The sequence below is a fragment of the Hakea prostrata genome, chromosome 7 (assembly GCF_041222555.1).
Source record: "Hakea prostrata isolate BN-2017 chromosome 7, UWA_Hpros_2, whole genome shotgun sequence".
Lineage (NCBI taxonomy): Eukaryota > Viridiplantae > Streptophyta > Magnoliopsida > Proteales > Proteaceae > Hakea > Hakea prostrata.
Genome location: NC_142606.1, coordinates 8,267,647 through 8,291,156, shown reverse-complemented (window position 1 = coordinate 8,291,156; position 23,510 = coordinate 8,267,647). Strand labels below are relative to the sequence as shown.

The window sequence follows — 23,510 nt, the reverse complement described above, 5'->3', positions numbered from 1 at the left end:
AATAATTTTATTGATTTTCTTGCAAGGGGTGTTTGCAGATTTTATTTAAAGGATATTCCACCATGTTCATTGTAGATTGTTTTTGTTTGTATAGGTCTTAACTCTTACATTTAATATATTGGGGCTTTTATGTTTAGGCCTAAAAAATGATACATGTTCCTTATTATTGACTAATATAATAACTCTGTTTTTTAACACAAAAAACTCATGTTAAAAAAAGTAAAAATAAAAAACAAAGAAAAGAAAAGAAAAGAAAAGTGAAGTAAAGTAATTGTATTATATTTATATTACGAGGCAAAAATATAGGAGTGCGACCTAAAGCGCACCGTCGTTTCGCGCAACACTCTCATTTTAAACAATTAAATCCTGATCGTTAATTTTCTGACCATTTATAATCTTGCATGCAACCTCAATCAATTTCTATGACGATATATCTTCTCTGGCGGGCACGACGATCTTGCTGCTTTCATTTCACGCTGCAAGTCTATCCGACCTTTGAGTGCGAGAATCACGGCCTCAAGCATCCGTCGAGATTGAAATCGAAGGTAATACGTCACTTTCCTGCCAAAATCTCCGGCCAAAACTTCCACTTCCGTTGCAATATCGAAAGGCGAAGAAGTTCTGCAACTCAGATCACGAGAAAGTGTCTGCAACTCTCTGCTATTTCCTTCACAACCTACACTCTTGTTTTTCTTTTATTTTATTTTCTTTCCAAGAAGGAGAAGATGAACTAAACACTTTCGCAGGAGAAATCACCGCTCACTGGGAGAGAGAGAATCCAAAAGGAACATCGGCGATTGGCGATTGACTCGTTTCGCTGTACGAGCGTGTTGTTGGCTGATCTCGCTCCAAAATTCCCCGCTGAATCGGCTGTATTGGATGCTTGCCACATCATCCAATCTATATCTAACGGTTCAAATCAAAAGCGCAGTGTATACTTGTAAGTTCTTTTCCTTTTCTAATTTACATTTTAGGGTTTCATGGTTTGCAAATTTGCAAAACCTAGCCCTTTACTCACCCGAACACCTGAACCTTGGTTTCTTATCTGTGTTAATTATCCTGCCAATGCAGACTGATTTGTTTATTGTTCTTCAAAATAATAAAAATCAACAATGTAGTGGCCAGCGTAACCCTAATCTATAAAATCGAAAACCTAACTCTGGAAAACCCTAATCTATAAAATCGAAAACCTATAACTAGATGATTCCTCTGTGACTGAAATCCGTCTTTCAGGAGTCAAGTGGTTTTCGAGAAGAACGATGAGCACTAAGAGATCAGATTTAAAGGTTGAAACCGTTTCATGGTAGAAGATGGCACCGGTAATTCACTAACAAGAAGAGACCAGGGTTTTTTCTCAGGCGAGATGGAACCCAATCCACTAATCCAGGGACTACTATTGTAAATTTAGAAAACATAATTCTCAAAAAAGTAAACTAAAAAAATATTTATTTTCAATCATACCCCGCATGCCTGGTAGATGGAGTTGGTGACACGAGGCCTAGATCTGACCGGTAAGGGCGGCAGCTTAACCTTTTATATGAGCCGTTGATCTATCGTTCGAAACCCTAACCGTCCGTTTCTTTAAATTTACTACTGTCGCCTTGTCTAGCCGGTTACCTCATATTCCACAAGGTTTTCATCAATTGTGGGAGAAACCCAATATTCAAAAAAAAAACGGAAGAGGCGGATGGCGGGAGATTAGCAACAAAAAGGAACTCTGCTAGGATTGAACTGTGAACACTCCAAAAATTTGTAAGCCACATCTGGATTCTCCACCACAGTAGTTTATAGTTCTCACTCTATATGCAAACCCTGCAATTCGAAAACCTTTTACCGATTCTCTCCCCCTCTTCAATGGTTTGAACTTGGCTTTTGTATAGCATGAAATCATGTAATTGAACATTTAAAAAGACTCTCTTCTCCAGTTTACTCACCAAACCAGAAATACTATCATGACGATCTCAAAAACGCTCATCTCTCCACCATAAAACCCTAACTACGCTTCCGTATTAATCCTCTCGTCTCAAACTTCATGAGCGAATTACTTTTTCCAACCCAATAAAATAATCTCTGGGAGGGATGCGAAGCACGCCGATCTCTGAAATGGGGGGGGGGGGGGGGGGGGGGAGAGGGGGGGGAGGAGGAAAAGGAAAAGGGGGGGTGTGTTTTTTTTTTTTTTTTTTGGGGGTGGGGGGGGAAGGTCACGGGGGGGGTGGGGGGCAAGACCAAAACAGATAGCAAAACGACGATCTCGATTAGATATATTAGATTAAACTTTGCACTGCTAGGTTCTCAGCGCCAAACCCCCTCCCCCCCCAGAAGGAAGGGGGGGGCCCACACCAATCTTTTTCGGGCCCTTCTCGTGTGAACATTATCCAGGGAAAGGAGAGAGAGAGAAGAGATCGAGACCAAGAGAACAGAAAACGAGTTAATGTGTACTCTCTCCTCTCTTTCCCTTGCCGGGATGGGCTTAGATCACAGATTCCCTTAACGATGTAGCTGCTTACCGAAAGCATCATTACCTCTCAGCGCTATAATTTGTGTTATCTTTTTTATCTCGTCCCAGGAGAAATTGAGTTGTTGATCCTGGGTACAGCCTTAGTCTCTTCTAAGCTATGCTGACAATTAGTCGGCGCTGCGTACTACAGTAGACTTACGCTGCATCACTGGCAGGAGAACTTCAATAAACACTTGCAATGAATGATTGTTGTAATGCATTTTGCTCCACTGCAAGATTTGATTGCTTGGTGAATGACTTGGCCAACTGAAGAGATCCTTATTTATTGGTGCTCAATGTTAGAGTGAATCCCTAATATGCTTGTACTTATTCTCCACTTAATGGCTAAGAATGTTATTACTAGGGAGGCTAGAATCCTCTTTCCTTCAATGTTCTTAACCATTTTTTGCTTCCAAACAAGTATAGTATGTCAATACATCATGGAGTTGTTTAGCTGAATGGCCTGAGTCCTATTGGTTTGTAAGTTTGTCCTTGTTAGGTATCCAGTGTTGGGACATGACAAAGCAAAGCACTCAGTGGCTATGCCGCTTAATTTGCGTGAAATCGTTGACTAATTTACTATTGTATCGCTTGATTCGTTGGGTTTTGTAAGAGCTATGTGCATAGTTCTCTGCATTCTGCAACATGTTTGCTTATGTATATCACTTGTATTTTTTTGTACAATATTGGATGGCATCGTTGCTAATACATGGGCATAAGGATTCACAGTTGCCATTTTGATTTTTTTGCTAGCTTTATTATGCGCCTTGCAATGTCGATAATAGACTAGTTATTAGAATTAAGAAATAAGGATTGGTCTTGCTATATGCCTACACTGGATATAACAGAAATTTATTTAATAAGAAAAAATCCAAGGGGGAAGGAGGTTGAATGGTTGTTGTTGGGGCAGTGCTTTGTTGTGTTTTTTGATTGCCTAAGCACCATGTCAACTGTGGGTAGGAAAAATATAGTTGTAAGCTGATCAGTGAGCGTTCAATTGATCAATTTGCTGATATGATTTTTGATGTCGTCTTTCTCTAGTTGTCCAGTATTATTTTTTTTTCATTTTTACTATGATGCTAATCTTCTTTGTTTCAGATTTCCAAGTGGTTTTGAATTTTATTCATGGCTTGGACCAATTTCTTGTGATCTCTCTAGGCAAAATGGGGTTTGGGAAGCTTGTTGTGCAGTTTTAATGGCTTATTTTTGCTTCTTGTTTGTTGTCTTCAGTCTGAGAATGCCATTGTCTGTTTATTTTTTGAAAATTTTCGTTTTTATAAAAGTTTGATATGTAAAATTTTACATGTCGAAAAGTGTTCCAATGATCTATTTTTTATTTATTTTCATGGAAGAAAACATTGAAAAACTTTTTTACATACTAAAATCTGTATTTATGGCGTAAAATTTTCCATTGAAAATTTTCAGGTAAAAATATATGGGTATTATGCATGTACAAATGGAGCTGAAGTGTAAATTTTTACGTGCTTCAATGACTGGCTGGAAATTTTTGCCTTGGAGAGGATCCCTTGTAATGGATACTCTCATGGGGAAACAGTTGATGGTTCAAAACTTTCTAAGCTGGAGTTGTCGTTTGAGTCTATTAAAAGATCTGGGTCATGGTTCTTGATTGGATTATTTTGGTGTCAAGTCTGTGGGTTGCTATTGTAGCAGTTTTGTGCTCATTTTTCATTCATGCATCCCCCTCTTGACTTACTAGGATCTGATGAGCAAAGGGTGATTCCATTGCAGTCATCTTTATTGCCTTGAAGGTTGTTGTTGGATCTTCACCATTTGCAATGGACTCTGTACAAGTGCTGTTGCCTCATCCCATAGTTGTCTCATCTGCTCATCACTTTGTCCAATCTTGTGATTGTTTCTTTGAGATATCCTTGACACAGGGACTTTATCAAATGTTTGCAACAGTGTCAACATCATTAAGCTGTCATATTTTGAGATTTTATCAAATGTTTGCAAGTGACAAGGGAGCTAGATATTTCGGTTGCTAGAACTTTTCCGCTTGAGAGAATGCCTATGTCAGAGGATCAGGAATAAGTTTTTTTTAATGTTTCTCTTAGTCTGGGACCTGGGTGCCTTCACTGCTTGATGAATGTTTTTGAGGGCTGAGGAACCAATAAGATGAGTGATAACTGAAGTGTAACTGTTGGTCAATGAGAGCAGCCTTTTCCTGTGAAAGGGGGGATGATGCTTCATAGCATTTAATACTTTGAAGATAAATATTCTGATGGGATCGCTGTGAGCTTTTCCAGGTCTAGTGGTACATTAGATTAGATGTAAAAATGAAATTTTTGGTTGGTTTCTTCATCCATATTTGCTTTTCATGCTGCTTTTCAGATGGCATCAGAGGGTGACATTCCACCTCCTACACTTGCATTTATGGAGCTCGCATTACAGCAGGTAATGTGTAAGCTATCCTTTAATCCAACAATCGTAACTAGAAACAGGAAGTCTCGACTTCAATTTGTATTTGATGAAGTCTGTGGTCCTATAGTGTGCATACATGGACTTCGACAGGCAGTAGTCATGTAGGATAAATCTGAACCATGGATTCTGAAGTAACTTGGCATGGGAAATCTATGCCTGCTCCATGAGTGAAATGTTCAGCATTCTGTTATTACTCCTGGTTATTGATGATGGGGCTCAATGGTGTGTTTCGGGTTCAAGAATATCTCCAGTGACAAACTTTCATGTTCTGAAAGGATTATATGTGTGTGTGTGTATATATATATATTTGGTACCTCATTTTTTGTTTCATAAAACAAGGCCATGGTATCTAGTTGAGACTTCAAAACATTATGTGCTTTGTTTTCAGTTGCTATCTATGCACTGGTTGCTTTGAGGAGCGTTTACCTAGCGGAACTCTATCTTTTTTGCAAATAATTTGTTGGCTTCACAAGATAATGTCCATAACACAGTGAATTTGCACAGTAAGATTCCATGTTGATGAGTACAATATTGGAATTTTCTTCCAGGAGTGAATAAATAATTGAATTAACAAAAGGACAAATAAGTTGAGGCAATATACAAGGCTGGACCTTTGCTAATCAGACTTTTTTTTTGGGGTGGGGGAATGACCCAATGAATATAATGGGGGGATGGCACATCTAGAGGAGCTTAGTTTGCCAAATGTAGTGGATATCTGCACCAAATGCCTGCTTACTATTTTGCAGAAGTAGGTATGTTTTATGTAAGTCACTGCTATAAGCGATACCGTCTCATATGGGGCTTACTGAAATATATCTGTAAGAAAGGATTATGCAGCCTTCTTTTTTTTTTGTTGGGTTATGAGATGGAAGGTTTGCTTCTTTATGGTAAAATCATGTTCTTCAAACCTGCCTGATCACCTTTATGGTTCTTATCTAAAGATATTTGGTGGTTTTTCATGTATTGTAAGATTAGTAACTGTCTTTATTTTAATTTAACATAAGAATGACCTGCTGGTATTTAGACTGATTATTGAAGTGGACTTATTTGTGCAAGCTCATCGATGAACTTAAATCATGAGATATCTATCTCCTTTTGCAGTATGCATGTATGCCAGCACTTATTTCATTACCTAATGAACTTAAATTTTGTTGAGTATGAATGCACCTCACTTTTCTCTCTGTTGCCCACTTCTGGCTATTTGTTAAAATATTATATCAGTCAAATTTTTTTAAATCAATATTTTGAAGATATTTACAATGTTCATAAGAGACTCTAACTAGATCTTTAGCATCACTTCTAAGTTTATTGGAGTTGTTTTAGACTTGTACCCCTGCATAAAACCTCACACCTAGAAATTGGGTGGGCAATGGGGTGAGCTGAAAAGTATTCATTAATAACATGCCACGCTTGATGTAACTATGGCTATTTCTTTTTATCCTTGGTCATGTAAATATTAAGATTAGATCTGCTGGACAATGATGTTTTGGTTGACACTTGAAACAACTTCCAGAAGGGTTGTTTTGAAACTTTGGGCCTATTATGGTACCGTGTAAGTCTTAGTCAATTTTTAATTGAAATTTTTGAATAATTATCCACTGAAAATACTGTTTTGGCTTCCTGCATCTTATTGTTTGATAGGCACAATTGGCTTTGGACACCTTTGAAGTGCCTGTTGGGTAAGGACCTTTCATAATTAATTCTCATTTACTGATCCTTTTCCGGGGGGAATATTGCTGTTGGGTGATGGTATATCCCAACCTTTCATGGGCTTTAAATCTTCTTGCAAGATATCTGCTTCTTCAATTGGAATTAACTTTTTGGCTTTTTCCCATTGCCATAGGAAACTTGTTCTCTTTATCTGTTGGTTCATTTGAGATATTGTCTTCATTCCCTTTAGGGGCACTCTTGGTGCAATGTTGTAGCCTGAGGTCAAGGCAACAAAACAGTCTCTCAGCAAAAATGGCTGGGGTAAAACTGTGTAAGAATTGCCTCCCCAGGATTTTGCTTATGTGAAAGCCTTCAGAACTGACTTTGCCCTTTTATTATCTTCCTTCCCTTTGCTCTCTTATTGGTAACTCAGAAGGAAAAATTGAAAAAAGAAACTGACTCAGAAAAAAAAGAATCTGAAAAGTTTCACTTTCTCCCTAGTTCTTTTTAGTTGCTTCTTTTGTTAGTGCTTTTATTTGAGTTTTCTGTTTACATGTACGGCTCATAGGCAGATTCTTTCATCTTTTGGATTTTGAATGTTTCTAAATGTTAATGTGAATATTTGTAATTTTATGCTAAAATTTTGGGCTTAGTATGATTTTGGCATGTTATGGAAGAGCTACTAATACTCACCTTTTCTCAAGTGATGATAGGATTTTGACATGTTAAACTTTATTCATGAAAATCTTTGATGGTGCAGTCTTCTTAATGAATTAAATATTTATTGGTGGATCTGCTTTTTGCATAGCGGTGGCAGCCTCCTATGCAGAGGCAGTTATTCCAAGGAGGTCATAGGTTTGAACCTCCGTCCATCCACACTTTCCCCCTCCCATGCAGAGGCAATTTAGTCCAAGGAGGTCATAGGTTCGAACCTCTGTCCATCCACACCTTCCCCCCTCCCCCGGGCTGTGGGCCCCTAGTCACTATGATTGGTTTGATGATGACCCAAAAGAAATCAAATATTTATTGAACCATTGTTGTCAGAAACCCTTTTAAGTTTCCAAAGGTTGTGAAAATCCTTGTCTCTTCATCTAATTATAGGGGCCCAAGGGATAGGATATACTAGATGGATCTCTAACAACTAAGCTCAATAGAGAACAAGTAGAGCAGAAATTCGCAGATTAAAATCAATGATGTAGTTCTAGGTTGGAAAGGACCAGTTAGAAGCCAATAGACAAGATTTAGTTTGGACTTCGGTAGTTTGGTTAGTTCAGACTCTAGAGTAGGTGATTTTGGTCATTAATCTGTTTAGGAGATTAGGAGAAGAAAGGCAAGAAAAATAAAGTACCTAAGAACTTGATATCAGGTTGCTTGGCTCAGGACTAAAAAAGAGAGGGAACCTTCTGCACAAGCAGTGATGTAATCCCAGAATTAGGGTTCACTTTTAGGACCTTGTATGCAAGTTGCAGCAGCTAATTGGAAGGTTTAGGTTTTTGCTAGGGCTGGTTGTTGGTCTAGGGTTGCTAATTTGGTAGTTTAGGGATATTAATAAGGGTTATTAAGGGCTAAGATAGATCTGGGAAGTTGGGACAGAAATATATAAGGTTTAGAAAAAAAAATATGGACATTCAAATTTTCTGCAACTTTCTATGCAGAAGATGAGTTGCAGAAAAATTTCGGAGGAGGTTTTAATGGTTTAAAAGGGCGGGCGGGGAATGTAACCAAGCGGGCATTTAGGGAAATCTGGGTGCGTGTGACACATTTGTGTGAAATCTTGGGCAGCAGTTTCCACACTTGAGTGTTTTTGGAAAATTCTGTAAAGAGAGTCCTGTGGAACTAAGTTGGATTGCATTCCACTCTAGAAAGGAAAGTCTTGTTCATGAAGTTATAGTGCACCATAAAAGCTTCCTCAAGTCAAAAACATGGAGAGGAGTCCTTGCTTGCTTCAATATTTTATTTCCTATTTGGGATTTGATCAAAGAAGGAAAAAGAATCCTATTCATAGAAGGAAGAGGGAAAATTCCCGTTTTTGAGTGTCTCTGTCCAGTTTCGATCAAGCCCTTCATCGAATGGTCATCTGGTGTCCGATTGAGCTGATTTTTGGAGGAGAGCTTCACGACTTCTTGATCTTCAAATCCAACAGTGGAATTGTGCATTTAATCTCTTTAACTCAGTTCGATTAGTATGCCAAAACCCTTTTTGGTTGAGTCAGATAGGAACCTTGAGTTTGATTCAAAATATGTAAAAAATCATATCCCATGTAATCTAGAAAATTACTCTATAAAAGGAGAGGATGCTCCAGCAAGGGAGAACATTTTTGGAGTTTTGGAGGAGCGTACTTTCTTTTCTCTAGTTTTCTTTGATTGCTTTTTGGGATTCTAGTTTCTAGATTGAATGTTTAGGTTCAATTTTTCTATTTAATGCAAGTTCAAGATTCAAGTTTGAGGATTCATTTTTCTTTGGGTTTAGCAATTGTAGATCTAGATCATTCTAGATCTGGTTGTTAGGTTTAGTTGAGATTCGAATCGCTTGTTCAAGTTTTTTCTTATTCGAGATTGAAAGATGCGCAAGTAAGTAACCTTCGCCAATAATCTTTTCTCCCCCCTCTATTCCCGCTTAGTATTTATTTTTCAGCATTTATTTATTGTTCTCCTTCCCCCCGGGTCCTTGATTAAAAGATGCTTACAGTCGTGGCTCTCTTTGGTTAAGATTTTCCTTTTTTTTTAATTGCTTTGTTATTTATTTTCTGCATTTTTTTCTCGCATTTATTTATTATTCTCCTTTCCCCCCGAGTCATTTTTCAAAAATGCTTACAGTCGTGCCTCTCTTTGGTTAAGGTTTCCTTTTTCCTTTTATTGTTTTGTTATTTACCTTTTTCATTTTTTTCTCTTTTTAATATCCGTTCCCCGATCAATGGACTGTAGGCTCTGACAAAGGGTCCACGGTCAAAGTCATCCTTATTAAACTCCCCTTCCCTCGATCCAGAGCTGACACTCGGATCACTTTCAGTTTAATTTTTTTATTTATTGTTCGCATTTTTTCTGCTTTATATATATATTTATTTATTTATCAGATGATGAATGGTTAGGTTATGTTTGTTTTATTTTTTAGTCTCAATTCGATCGATTTAGATGTATGTGTTAGAACCGCTCATTTAGTTTAATTAATTAGTTAAAATTTTTGAATCATTGTACTCTTGCATTACCATTAAGAGGTAAAATTCTAAAGTGGCATATCTCCCTGAGATCGACCCGTTAGCTACATGATATCATACATTGCGGTTATTTTTATTTTGCAAACAAGTTTTTGGCGCCGTTGCCGGGGAGTTTTATTTTCAAAAACTTGTTTTCAAAATAAAAATAATTGCAAGCGCACGATATCATGTTGCTAACGGGCTGATCTCATGGAGATATGCCACTTTAGAATTTAACCCCTTAACGGTAACGCGAGAGTGCAATGATTAAATTTTTTTAATTAATTAATTAAACTAAATGACCGGTTTTAACACATACATCTAAATCGATCAAATTGTGACTAAAAAATAAAACAAAAATAACCTAACCATTCATCATCTGATAAATAAATAAATAAAGAAGCGAAAAAAAATGCGAACAATAAATAAATAAATAAATAAAAGGGAAGTGATCTGAGTGTTAGCTCTGGATCGAGGGAAGGAAGTATAATTAAATGACTTTGATTGTGGACCCTTTGCTGTAACTTACAGTCCACCGATCAGGGGAAAGAATATTAAAAAAAAAAATGCAAAAAGTAAATAATAAAACAATAAAAGGAAAAGGGAAACCTTAACCAAAGAGAGGCACCACTGTAGGCATCTTTGATCAAAGACCCAGGGGGAAAGGAGAACAATAAATAAATGCAGAAAGTAAATAACAAAACAATAAAAGAAAAAGGGAAATTTTAACCAAAGAGAGCCACGATTGTAGGCATCTTTGATCAAGAACCCAGGGGGAAAGGAGAACAATAAATAAATGCTGAAAAATAAATTATAAGTTAAGAATATGGAGGTGTAGATAGAAGCGGGAATGGAGAGAAGATTATTGCGAAGGTTACTTACTTGCATCTTTGAATCTCAAATAATAAAAAAACTTGAACGAATGATTGGAATCTCAACCAACCCTAACAACCAAATCTAGAATGATCTAGATCTACAATTGCTAAACCCAGAGAAAAATGAATCCTCAAACTTGAAGTTGCATTACATAGAAAAATTGAACCTAAACATTTAATCTAGAAACTAGAATCCTACAAAGCAATCAAAGAAAACTAGAGAAAGCTTGAAATAAACTAAAACGAAAAGAAAGTACACTTCTTCAAAGCTCCAAAAACGTTCTCCCTTACTGGAGCATGCTCTCCTCTTATAGAGTAATTTCCTAGATTACATGGGATATGATTTTTGACATAGTTTGAATCAAACTCAGAATTCCTATCTCACTCAACCAAGGAAGGTTTTGGCATACTAATTCGGACTGGCTTAGAGAGATTAAATGCACAATTCCACTATTGGAATTAAGGATCAAGAAGTCGTGAAGCTCTGCTCCAAAAATCAGCTCAATTGAACACTGGATGACCATTCGATGAAGGGCTTGATCGAAACTGGATAGAGAGACTCAAAAACGGGATTTTCCCTCTTCCTTCTTTGAATAGGATTCTTTTTCCTTCTTTGATGAAGTCTCAAATAAGAAATAAAATATTGAAGCATGCGAGGACTCCTCTCCATGTTTTTGACTTGAGGAAGCTTTTAGAGTGCACTATAACTTCATGAACAAGACTTTCCTTTCTTGAGTGGAATACTATCCAGCTTGGTTCCATTAGGACTCTTTTACAGAATTTTCCAATAATACCTTTGTAGATTTGACTGATAATTTCTAATTTCAGCCGTAGATCAAAATTTGCTTATTTATTTCTTAAATATTTTGGAGTTGGCCCATAATTACATCTCTAGCCCATCATGCTCCAGATCAGCCCATTTTCGCACTTGAGAATTTAAATGGACCCTCTTGACGTGTAAAATTGCATGTTCATACACAAAACTCCAAATGTTTGCTTAAATCTTGAAAAGTCCTAAAATTTGCAAAAACAACATAAAGCCCAAGGTAGCTCCACTCTAAGTGTGTAAAATGCATGCTTTATGTCCTAAGATTTCACACATAAATGTGCTCATCAGTGCGATTCTAGAAAAGGGGTTTTGGAGTCTAAGGGGTTGGGAAATTAGGGTATTTAATGGACTATTGCTGCTGCTTGCGCAGAAACAAGGGAAGGAAGGGGAAGGCTTGCGAACTTAAGGGGATGACCTAGGATATTGGGAAAAGTGAGGGGGAGATGTGGGGGTGATTTACCATTGGGAGGGGAGTGATTCTGAGGTCTGAAACTAGGGGGAGGGGCTGGGATGGCTGCGGGCAGAAGGGGGAGTGGAAGGGCTGGGGGAGGGGCTTAATACTTACTTGGTTGATGATGAGTTGCAGGAGCTTCAGTTAGGGCTGCAACTGGCGGCCGGGCTGGGCCGGGCTTTTGCAATCCCAAGCCCAGCCCTATATGTTCTAATCTAAGCCCATTCCCGCCTTGACCCTAGTTCAGGGCCAATGATTATTGTCCCTAGCCCTAAGCCCTACAGGGCCAAGCTATGCCCATTTCCGCCCTAATTGGCCCAAGTCGGGATGGGTTGGCCTTGATTGGCCCTAATTGGCCCCCCTGACCCTGACTCTGACCCTGATTGGCCTTAATTGGCCTTGGCCCTGGCCCTGACCTTGATTGGCCCTAATCGGCCTTGGCCCTGGCCCTTACCCTGATTAGCCCTGATTGACCCCCTAGCCCAAATTAGGCCCTGACCTTAATTAGCCTTGTCCTTGACCCTGATTGACCCTATCTTGGCCCTAGCCTTAATTGGTCATTTTATTGGACCTAAAATAACAAATGTAAATTCATAAAGAAAATAAGTATCATAAGTAAAGTAAAAATAAAATTCATAGAAATATAAGATAATTCAAGCTCATACAAAATGATAAAATAGTCAATAAGTTGATAGTGTTGTTTTAAACATAAATAAATTCATACTCCATAATTCTATATTGATCTTTGAAAGTCTCTCATTGCAAGATAATATATTATAATTATAAATAATAAAAGCTAGTATATAGAGAATTTATATCTAACAAATCTCAACCCCAACTTCTCATCATGAATATTGACATCTTTAATGATTTTTTGGAACTAAAAATGACTTAATTCAAAAAATAAAAATTATCTTAAAAATAATATAAAAAGTGAACCCATAGTCTAATATTTATCAAAATGACTGAAGGTCAAAGTCGAGACTTATAGTTATATCAATGTTAATGTGAAGATTAGGGTAAAAATCTAATACATAATCAGAGTCAAATTAACATTAAAACTAGAGCTAAAATTAGGGTTAGGATCATGCCAAAATTAGGTGGATGCTTACTACATTGGTAATGAAGATATAATTTATTTGTATTAATTCTCTTACAAAACATAATAATGTTTTTAAAATTTGACAGGTGTCAAATATTCATTCACCCATGAGGATTATAATTCATTCCTCTCTATATGGGTGGAGGGTTCAAACTCAAATAAGGCCAAAATCATGGGGCTGGATCATGGCCAAGATTAGGGCCAATATCAGGGCTAGGATTAGGGTCAGAATCAGGGCCAAGATCAAGGCTAAAATCAGGGACAAAATTAGGGTCAAAATCCGGGCCGGGATGGGCTGGGCGGGCCAGAGAGTAATCCCAGGCCCGCCCTTGGCCCTAGTTCAGAGCCAGAATATTTTGGCCTTAACCCGCCCTTAGGGCCAAAATCTTTAGCCCAAGCCCTATTCGGGCTCAGGGTGGGCTTAGGGCGGGTCAGGGCCGCCAGGGCCAAACTTGCACACCTAGCTTCAGTTGAAAGCTGAAGACTGTGAATGAATGTCTTGAAAGTAGAAGAAACAAAACACCAAGCCAACCGCAGGTTCTCCTCCTAGGATCCCCACGACTTTGCTCAATCAACTTTGAAGAAAAAACTTACACTAGAAAGGCTATTTATAGCTTGAACAAAAGACTCATAATCCTATAGGGTTACCTTGACTGCTGGGTGGCCCACCACAACTTAAATTGGACTTTGACAAGGTATCTAATTACCATGCAATCTCAGCCCTTGGATTTGAAATCACACTTAAGTTACTAATACTAATTAGATAACATACAAACTGGACTCCAAAAGGAAATAAAACTTTCCTAATTTAAGTTATCCTTAAAATAGGACTTCTTAAAAGGAAACATTGCTTTACAACTCTATGACTCTTCAAAATAAACTGAACTACTGGACTTTGGTCTTCTATATAGCTCGATCCAGGGGTTGGAATTGACCATTCTACCCCTGGGATGGATTCGGTCCCTTCAACTCACAGTTGGGCTTGGGCTTTTTTTTGGATGATACATCAGCGGCCTTACTTCAGCAATTTTTGCTGAGAGTTTGTTTCAATACCTTGACCTTAGGCTACAACTATGATCCACCAACCATTGTGGCAAGACCCACCCCTTGACTCAGGAACAATAATGGAGAAATTTCACTAACCACCTGGGCTTCCCAGTTCCCACCACAAGGTGTCGATTGAGTCAAACTCCAATCTCACTAGTGAACTATTCGGGCTTTCTTTCCTATGGTGTCAATCTGGTCTAACAGTGAGCCCTGATCAAGTACAAAATCTTCATTGCAGAACAGTAGAAGAGCTGCAAAAGCATTTTTTTTCATTGGTCAAATTCATGCTCAATGTTTGCCTACCCTACAACCTTGTATAAAAGACTCAAGAATAGATTCCTACGCTGAAAAGAAAAGGCCTAACCGATGCTTAAACTATTAGGAAACATCAACTGAAGGAGAAAACTGAAATATAATAACAACAAGGCCCTAATTTTGCCCCACTAAACACTCAAAAGACTGTTAGTGATCAACCAACATCGGACCAAGGCCTGCCCACCCAAAAAAAAACCCTAAGTATGGAATTCCTGTATGCAACCTAATTACCTATATTTTAGGCATACAGAAGTGGCCCAATACATTGAAAAACTGTGAGGTCAAAGGCTCAACCTGTATGTTACCCAACTATATAATTATTCCCAGGAAATAGATGCCCAGTGTGTTAATGAACCTGCATCAGTGAATGAAATAAAAAGTTTCAGAATAGGAAAACCTCAAGGAAAAAATAAAAAATTCAACAGGAACCATTTTGCTATTTAAATGTAACTCTCAGTCAATTAGCCTTCTTAACAAAGACTATAAGCTGGTAAGAAAGCTCAGGGTTCAGAGGTAAGCTAGTGAGTTTGATGGATAGGTCCTTGTACCAAGGGAATCAGAAAACAGATGAGTCCGTTGGAGGACTAGAAGAATAACTTTCTAAACTTAGTATTTTGATTGGAAGCTATAAAAATGTTATTACAGTATCTTAAGCATTAATTGCAGTACCTTAAGCATTAAATCACAGGCTAATCAAGCCAGAAACTTAAGGAATATGATGGATATAAACTAACAGAAACATGTTCTGGAAACAGTGAAGCCACAGGTTACTGAATGGCAGAGTATTGACCTAATTGTTGGGAATTAAATTGCAAATAGAAGTATGAAGATAGGAAAAGAGATCAATGGAACGGGTCTGTGCAATCCCTCTAATATATTTATGAAACCCATCATCTGCGTCATGAGATAGGTCTAGACAATGTTGCAATTACAAGCATCAATTATGTCAATCAACCAATATATCATCTAAGATGCACCAGCACTGCTCATTTTCCAATTCCTTCCTCTGATGGTTTTGAGTAGTTATGAGGCCCCCTCCCGACGCCTTGGATTCCTATTTAGCGATGACTATAAGGTTGATGAATATCTAGCATTTGTGTTTGTTATTCTCTTTTTTCAACCAGTCTGAGTATGTTACATTTTTAAATTTATATCCCTATAGTTTCTTTTCCTGATGATTTCCCATTTATATGTGTCCTGTTTGTCTCTAATATGACTTTTGAATTACATTGAGCAGTTGTGTGATTGTTGAGGATGGGAAGGTCATTGCTTCAGGGAGAAACCAAACTGTTGAAACACGAAATGTATGTGCTTGACCGTTAGGTCTTGTCTGCTCTTTGTTCTATGCCCTTTCTCCCTCCATGTTGTTTCTTCTGGAGCTATAGAACTATATCAATTGTTCATAAAGCTGAGTGACTTGCATTTCCAACCTCGTAAAATAATCTCGAAAATTAGCAGGAAATTTCAATTGACTTTTTCCTTTTCTTATTGGCGATGCCAACTGGAGTTAACACTGCAACAGTGGAGGACAGATATGTTGGTGCTGAATACAGTTACAAGGTGTTTGATATGGCAACCTAGGAGCCCAAGCACGGATGATTACACCATATAGTAGCAATTTTGCTGCATCCCCTTAGGTACCCCCCAAATATCATTTGCCGCCCCAAAACAAATTACAATATTAGGTAGGTACCTTAAAAATAAGTTATTATTTTAAAAAAGAAAGTACCCATCCAATGATGTGAAGTGTCTATTATATGCTTATTCAAACCAGTAGAAAATCAACTTGCTGAGAGGTTGGTCAAGGAATCATTGCTGTAATGTTAGATTATCTTGCGTATGATGTTATTTATGTTTGTATATTCTTCTTGGTTCAAGGAATTGTTTCTTTAAATTAAAAGGGGATAAAAGATACTTCACAAGGGGCGGGCCTTGGTGCAATGGTCGGTCGACCATAGTTGTAGCCTGAGGTAATGGCATCGAAACAGCCTCTCAGCAAAAAATTGCTGGGCAAACTGCCCCCCTTCCCCCGGATTCTGCTTGTGCATAAGCATTCGGCTCCAGGTTCGCCCTTTTAATTGATACTTCACACCATGGGAGGGGTCTTTTTTTTTTTTAAAAAAAAATTATCCTGTTGGTAGGTGGTCTGACTGAAATTTTGATTTGCTTTGGGGTTGCATTGATATTAAGGGTAACTCGATGACACATTGGGAAGTAAAATTGCATTGCATCTTCATCCAATACTTGTAATTTGTTTCTTATTGCCCCCCTCCCCCAGGGGATTTGTGGAAAGTGGTTAAAGTGTGTTCAACCTTCCTTATATTTAGACTATCTACCACTAGGATTTTCAATGATCCAATTATTACTTTTGGAGTGCCTCAAAATAAATGACATAAAGGGATATCTCTTTCAAAATCCTTTGTTTTAAAAGAAGCATCCTTTCGAATTGATACAAAAGGGCTACTTGAGCAAGACATGTATTCAACAGTGTTACTGTTTTTTTATTGTCAATGTTGCTTCAAGCATTATAAAACTGGTGTCTCTGTAGTTGTATTTATCATTCCACATCATTTAGAGTTACTCATAATACTTTGATAAATAAAAAAGAGACAAATTCTACTAGTCATAACTTCCCTCTAGGTTGTCCAATGCCCCCAACCCCACCCCCTTCCCCCTGGGAGGGGGAAAAAAGAAGAAGAAAGGAAGACTTTCAAAGGGCATATCATTGTTTTGCTTACACTGTATTTTATTTGTATCATCAATTTTAAATATAATTCTAAGGAATGCCATATTTTTATATTATTCTCTCTTAAATTTAGTTCTTGGGTTTCATACCTTATAGAGTAAATGTCTGGTACTGATTGTATGTTTGCAGGCTACGAGACATGCAGAGATGGAAGCCATTGATGTTCTTCTTGAAAAATGGCAATGTAATGGACTATCAGAGTCAGAAGTTGCACAGAAGTTTTCAAGATGTGACCTCTATGTTACATGTGAACCATGTATAATGTGTGCAGCAGCGTTATCAATACTTGGTTTGCTCATCTAACCATACTGGATTGCAAAAATAATTTTCTTCCTAATATAAATGCATGAATCACCTGTTTATAATAGGTTTGCTTCTCTTCTTTTGGTTCCTTTAGGAATGAAGGCAGTATATTATGGCTGTTCTAATGATAAGTTTGGGGGTTGTGGATCAGTCTTGTCATTACATTTGAATAGCTCAGAGAACGTTTCCAGGTTGGTGTTCTCTCCCCCCCCCCCCCAATAAAAAAGGAAAAAAAAAAAGAAGAAGAGGAAAAAAAGAAAGAAAGAAAACCCCCCCTCTTAATGCTAAGTTATGGTGTGAAGTGAAGTTGTTAGTGCCATTTAGTTGGAATGAGGTTAATTTATTTATGTATTTTTTTTTCTTTCAAGAGAGGTTCGTATTGCACATTCTTTAATTTCTTCTTGTGGTACCCCCTTGTGGCTTCCAAATAGTTTTTACTAGATGTTGGAAACATTCCCGAGGTTTTGTATTCCCCACCAGTCTTATATGTTTGGCAAACCAGGTTTGGATTCCTTGTCCATAAATGATTAAATTCATAAAAACTTGAATGTTCAAATGTCATAAAATATTGATATATTAATATTTCTCTCATCTGATATTCTTCTAAATTCCTACATAGATTTTGGTGAGTAGATTATTTGGACCTGTGTGCGCTAAATCAACTGACTGTAATGCTCATTTGAAATTCTTGTAAGATCTTGTTCAAAGTCCACATTGTATTTGTACTTGGACTTGTGCCTTGGGATCTCCATTCCTAGGTAAATATAGTATGACTAGTTACTCCCAAGATCTATAATTAAATCATACAGATTAATCCACACAAATATGTATTCGAGTGACACGTTTCCGACATGTACTTATTGGAATTTTTTCTTTGTTAAGATTTTGTGTCCTGTTCCTGCTGCTGCTGCTGCTGTCTGATATATGTATGTGGTACTGGGTTTGGAGGTTTCTCTTTATGCAGTTCTTTTGTTTTTCTTGTGACTGAAGAATTGCGCTTCTGTTGTTTGCTGTCCACTGGCTTCTACAATGGCTTTACCTGCTCTACTCTGTAACTGATGGTTTTTCCCATTCTAGTTATTCCAAGCTTGAGCATAGGGGATATATGTGGTCCAGCTTGAGGGGGTGTGTAACGAATACTGTGTGAAACTTGCTTGTTATTCATGTTTGTTAGCTATTGTCTACCATACTGGTATTTTAGTATTTTTGTGTTGCTGTCTAAGGTTTATGTGAGGATGTACATAAGCCAAGGATATACTTGTAAGCTTGATTTAGGTTTATGTGAGGATGTACATAAGCCAAGGGTATACTTGTAAGCTGGATGGTTGTGTAGTTGTTGTAAATCTTAAAGCTACTGGTGGGCAATACTTTCTTCTATTTGGTAGTCTCCCTTGAAAATTTCTTCTTTCCCAGAGATGTATTTTAAAAGTTATTATTTCATTTTACATGTGTAAAATTTGTGTCCTTCACCTCTGTAAATATTTTTGTTCTGACAGCAATCGATCTTCACAAGGGAAGGCTTTTAAATGCACTGGAGGTGTTATGGCATCAGAAGCCATCTCTCTTTTTCGAAGTTTTTATGAGCAGGGCAACCCCAATGGTATGTACTAGTACTGCCATCATGATTTCCAACTATTGGAGCTCTACGTTTGCATAGACTTATTATCAAACCTCTCCCCACTTCTCTTCGTGTTTTTATTTAATAAAGAAAAAAAATTCTATGCCTAGGTCCACCCATCCTGATTGGCATTCATTTTAGAACTGGGAGTTTGGAATAATCCTGCTGCTATTTTCTTATATCTGGTCCGTGAAGTTGTGCAAACCTGCAAAGGCATTTACAACCTAATTATGAGCTTGTTGGTTCAAGGTTACCTGTCCCTACTTTGAATTCTGGTAGATTTATTGTACTTGGTGCTGATTTATTCTCTGATTTAAGTGAGAGAAAGTATTGCCATTATCATCTAGCCGTTGGACCTGATTATAAGTTCGGTAAGATCCAGGAAGTGCAGTCGAAGGCAAAGAATACTACCCCCCCCCCTTTTTAAATGTAGTTAGATTTGTACTTCTATAATTAATGTTTTAATTGTCATCTTTGAAATATAAGTGCCACAAGTTGGTCCATCAGGGTATTGTATGATCAACGTGTTAGTATACAGTGCCCAGGTGCACATCTATTTACTTATTTATTTTAATCCTTTGGAATGGTTATAACTCCTGTGTAGGATAGACAGGTTGAGAAATTTTTATTTGTTCGTAAACTGGTGTTTTGAGTTCCTTTTCTCTATTGATTTCCCCCCCCCCCTTTCAGTTATTATTGCAGGAGCATTTACTGTGATCCCCAGCATATAATAGGTTGTCTTTTTTCTTTTATTCATATCTTTTCACCCTTTCTATGACCCACAACTCCAAATGTCTTGCAACGAGGTGCATGCATTTCCCATGCCGTGGTTCCCAAGTTTTCCTAGGTTGGATAAGGGGAACATCTGAGCAACTGCCTTCGCAGATCCTTTGCATTCACTTTGCATGCAATGAGAATAAGACCTTGGAGACTTCATTAGGAACCATCAGACACATCGTGTTCAGTTTGAACTGTGCAATGAAAAGCTTGAAAACAATAACACAAAACTCTCTTTCATTTACCTTATTTCATTGCCATGGCCAACTTCTTGATCCATTGTTTTTGCTCACCATCTAAGCTCCCCATGTAGCTTTGAATTTCAGAGCAATTGGAAGCTGCTTTCTATACTGACTTGCTTTGTAATTTTTCCTCCATAATTTGTGGTCCTTTTTGGGAAATAAATAGAGTATGGGTCCCCTAAAGAATCAAACTAGAATCAAATAGGCTGCCTTTTTGAATGATTGCAAGCGGATTGATGATGAGAATCAATAAAAATAATATAGAAGATAGTAGAGAGAATTCAATAATCCTATACCGTTGGTTTGAGATCAAGTTGTCAGGGTATTTCCAGGATTTCTCCTATCAGACTGGGAGGAGTAAGTGTCTGGGCAAGGTCTCAGATATAGAGTACAAAGTGGGTCTGCATTTTTCTACTGTCTTCTCTACCACTGTTCTACATCTGCAACAACATTCTTCTTTATTCCTTTCTCCTATTCCTAAATTAAATTATGGGTCTATATTAGGGTTTCATAAGGCTAATGTTTAGTTAGTAGAAGTTCCTGTTTCAAAGTCTTAAGATGAGAAGTTGCCTCTGGTGTTACTTTTTTTTTTATGGGGGTTGGGGAGGGGGAAGGTTGTCGGTGATTTTTTTAATATTTTTTTTATCTTTGGTAAAGGTTTTGATGCACCATATGAAATAAATGAGTTGAGACATTGAATATTATTTGGTACAGTGATGTGTTTTTAACTCTTCCTTCTTTCTAGTCTCCTTGTTAAGAGTTTCTTTTCTTATAATAAAAAGATCTGTGAAAGAAGCTTTGTGATATAGAGGTGCATCTTTTCTGATTTTAAGAGACGGTCTGATTGAGTTTGGTCAATAGCATTAAATAGGCTCTCTTCTCTCCTCTTATTGAGGAACTCTGGCCTCAACATATTTTACATAGCCTGATTCGATGATCGTTGTTCCTCAGTCAATTTGATTTGCAGTTGCTATTTCAAATATCTTTCAACAAGTTTGAACTTCTTTAATTTGACAGTTTTAAGTTTTATCCTTCTAGTGCTCCATCGGTGATTAAGTGTGTTGGATCAGATCTATTTTTCTTTGTTCTGGAAAATATTGTACTAGTGGGTGTTGTGCCCCCAACCTTTTGTCGCTTGATGAATTTGGAGTTGCTAGGGAAGCTACAGAAAGAAAACAAATCTGTTGAAACGTTGGATTGCACAACATTTATGCATGGGTGCTTTGACTATCAAAACATGGGTAGAGAGTTCATTTGTGGTTACACACCCTGCAGAACCTTTAAAATACCACATCAAGGAACATGAAGCCAAGCAGGAACTTCGGATGGTCTGACAGAAATCCACTTTACGCAGTATTTTGTTACTTGGCTCTTTTTGGCTCTGGGGAATGGCTTTATTTTGGTTGTAGATTACTGTTATGAGATTTGTCGGCTTAGTTTAATATTTGTATCCTAACCAAAAAGGAGATCTATCAATTGGGAAGGTCTGGCTGGATGAGATGCGTGAGAACTAAGAATTCTGCACTGGAGGAACTCTGAAACTGTCATAATGTTATATGTGCAATATTTGTGTATTTAAAGCCTAACATCTCAGATTGCTTCTCAGCATCACCCAACTTGAGGGAACCTGCACTAAGCTCTTGACTTGACTATGGTTGCAATTATTCATTGATTGAGTTTTATGTTGGTTTTTAGTATCACTTGGTTTGTGTTGCAATAGAAGTCTACTTTTTTTTTTCTTTTGGTAAAAAGAAGTCTACTTTTGCATACAAAGACTTTTTGCAACTATGCTTCTTAGTGAGATACCTTGTTAATTTCAAAATTCTTCTCTGACAAACCTTGTCGTTCAATAAATTTTTTTCTGACCACTCTTGAAAGTTTCAGCTCCAAAACCTCATAGGCCGGTTCAGGCGTCGCGAGGAACTTAGGTGATTTACAAATCGTTATGTTCAAGCTTATACTTTGTTACTTGATTTCTCTCTCTTTCTTCTTCCTCTTCTTCATTCTCCTCCCCCCCCCCCCCCCCCTGCCATTATTATTGATCTTGAACTTAATTTTATTCTCTGTAGGCCAAAATCATACAACTCTAGGATATACTAGCCTGGGTTGCAGCATAAGAGATCTAGTAGGAGGTTTGAAATAATATCTACTTGTATCCTAGCGGCGTTTACAGTTCTTGATTGTGGTGGAGGATTATTCATTCATGGTTGCTGGAAACAATTTGCAGGTACGTATGAGCGATCAGAATGGGACTAGGAAATGTCAATTATTGGCATTATCGTTGTGCTCCATGGGTAATGATGTTGAAATTCTATTCTCGCACACTTTTCTCCCTAGCATATACCTACTAAGTTGTATGCCAATGGGGACATTTTTTTTATTCAGAGAATCAGGGAAAGGGACTTCAGTAACGTGGGGTGCATTGCTCTGGTATTTTGATTGTTTCATTCCATAGGCCTTTAATTTAACCAACCATGTTGAACCTGCATGCTATGCAACCTTTTTGGTCTAGATTCTTCTTGTTTTGTTCGACTTTTTTCCTGTAAATCCTAAATAAAACCTAATTGGATGTCATTCCTTTTGTTTCTTTTGCTGTGGACTCAGCTGGGAAAGCTCCATCAAAAGAATATACCCCAAGACTTCTTTTGGGGACCGCTAGATCACTATTTCGGTTGCCCAAGTAAAATCTCAGTTAGTACTCTATATCATTCTTCACTTTGCCCTTCATCATCTTAGTAAAATTTGAATACCTATAAAATTGTGAGTTGAGATCCTCCATCAGTCAGGTTAAAGGTTTGTATTCTCTTCACATTTTTTTTATCACACATTAGAAGAGGGACTTATTTTGAATTCTGACAAGAAAATTAGAGTGAAACCCTTTTTTAACGTGTGGTTGAAGAGTGTGAAGAAAGTACAAACCTCTATCTGTTAGAATATAGAATATGGACTCGTAGTGATGAGCTGCTTATGCCTAGACATTGGGAGGCCAATTACCAAGCTACCCCCTCGAAAAGGTGTGGACACTAGACAGGATGTTAATTATCCATTCGACTATGATTGGATGCAGATACATTCCCAGATTGCATAGTAGTCAGCAAATGGCAACACTAGAGAAAGTGTTGAAAAAGGGATCCTTCTTTATGCATATTGCCATATTGTGTTGTCTACTATCAATAATACTTAGATGAACGACCGCTTAGTTATTCAAGGCAAAAGCTTTTATAAAAAGAATTCTTTCATATTGTGTTCTTCGTGATCATGCGTTTTATTATGGTGGGTCTCTTTTCTATATAAAAAGAATTCTTTTCCATATAAATCTATCCTTTTCATATGTTTAGATTCCTTTTATTTTTAATAATTTACTTTTATGGATGGTGAAGGAAAGCTATATAGTACCCCAAAAGAAAAGAAAGGCTATATCTA

The 23,510-nt window shown here is 37.5% G+C and overlaps 1 protein-coding gene across 3 annotated transcripts; it reads left to right on the top strand.

The window, feature by feature from the left end:
* The first annotated feature begins 413 nt into the window (after positions 1 to 413).
* On the top strand, positions 414 to 23,510 carry EMB2191 (Cytidine/deoxycytidylate deaminase family protein). Of its 3 annotated transcripts, XM_089161052.1 has the most exons (10): positions 414 to 1,752; positions 4,850 to 4,912; positions 6,581 to 6,618; positions 15,639 to 15,705; positions 17,277 to 17,436; positions 17,545 to 17,641; positions 18,947 to 19,050; positions 21,972 to 22,015; positions 22,157 to 22,219; positions 22,315 to 23,510. In XM_089161052.1, the coding sequence occupies exons 2-8, from the start codon at positions 4,850 to 4,852 to the stop codon at positions 22,013 to 22,015; spliced, it is 573 nt and encodes a 190-aa protein (XP_089017178.1). In that variant the 5' UTR covers positions 414 to 1,752; the 3' UTR covers positions 22,157 to 22,219; positions 22,315 to 23,510. The 3 variants fall into 3 exon arrangements, with proteins under 3 accessions (XP_089017178.1, XP_089017179.1, XP_089017177.1); XM_089161053.1 differs by lacking the exon at positions 17,545 to 17,641; XM_089161051.1 differs by lacking the exon at positions 22,315 to 23,510 and having other exon boundaries at positions 21,363 to 22,015; positions 22,157 to 22,207.

Coding starts and splice junctions, on each gene's coding strand:
- EMB2191 (XM_089161051.1), top strand. CDS start 4,850: ATGGCATCAGAGGGTGACATTCCACCTCCTACACTTGCATTTATGGAG. Junction 17,437..17,544: donor AGCAGCGTTATCAATACTTG/GTTTGCTCATCT, acceptor TGGTTCCTTTAG/GAATGAAGGCAGTATATTAT. Junction 17,642..18,946: donor AGCTCAGAGAACGTTTCCAG/GTTGGTGTTCTC, acceptor TTGTTCTGACAG/CAATCGATCTTCACAAGGGA.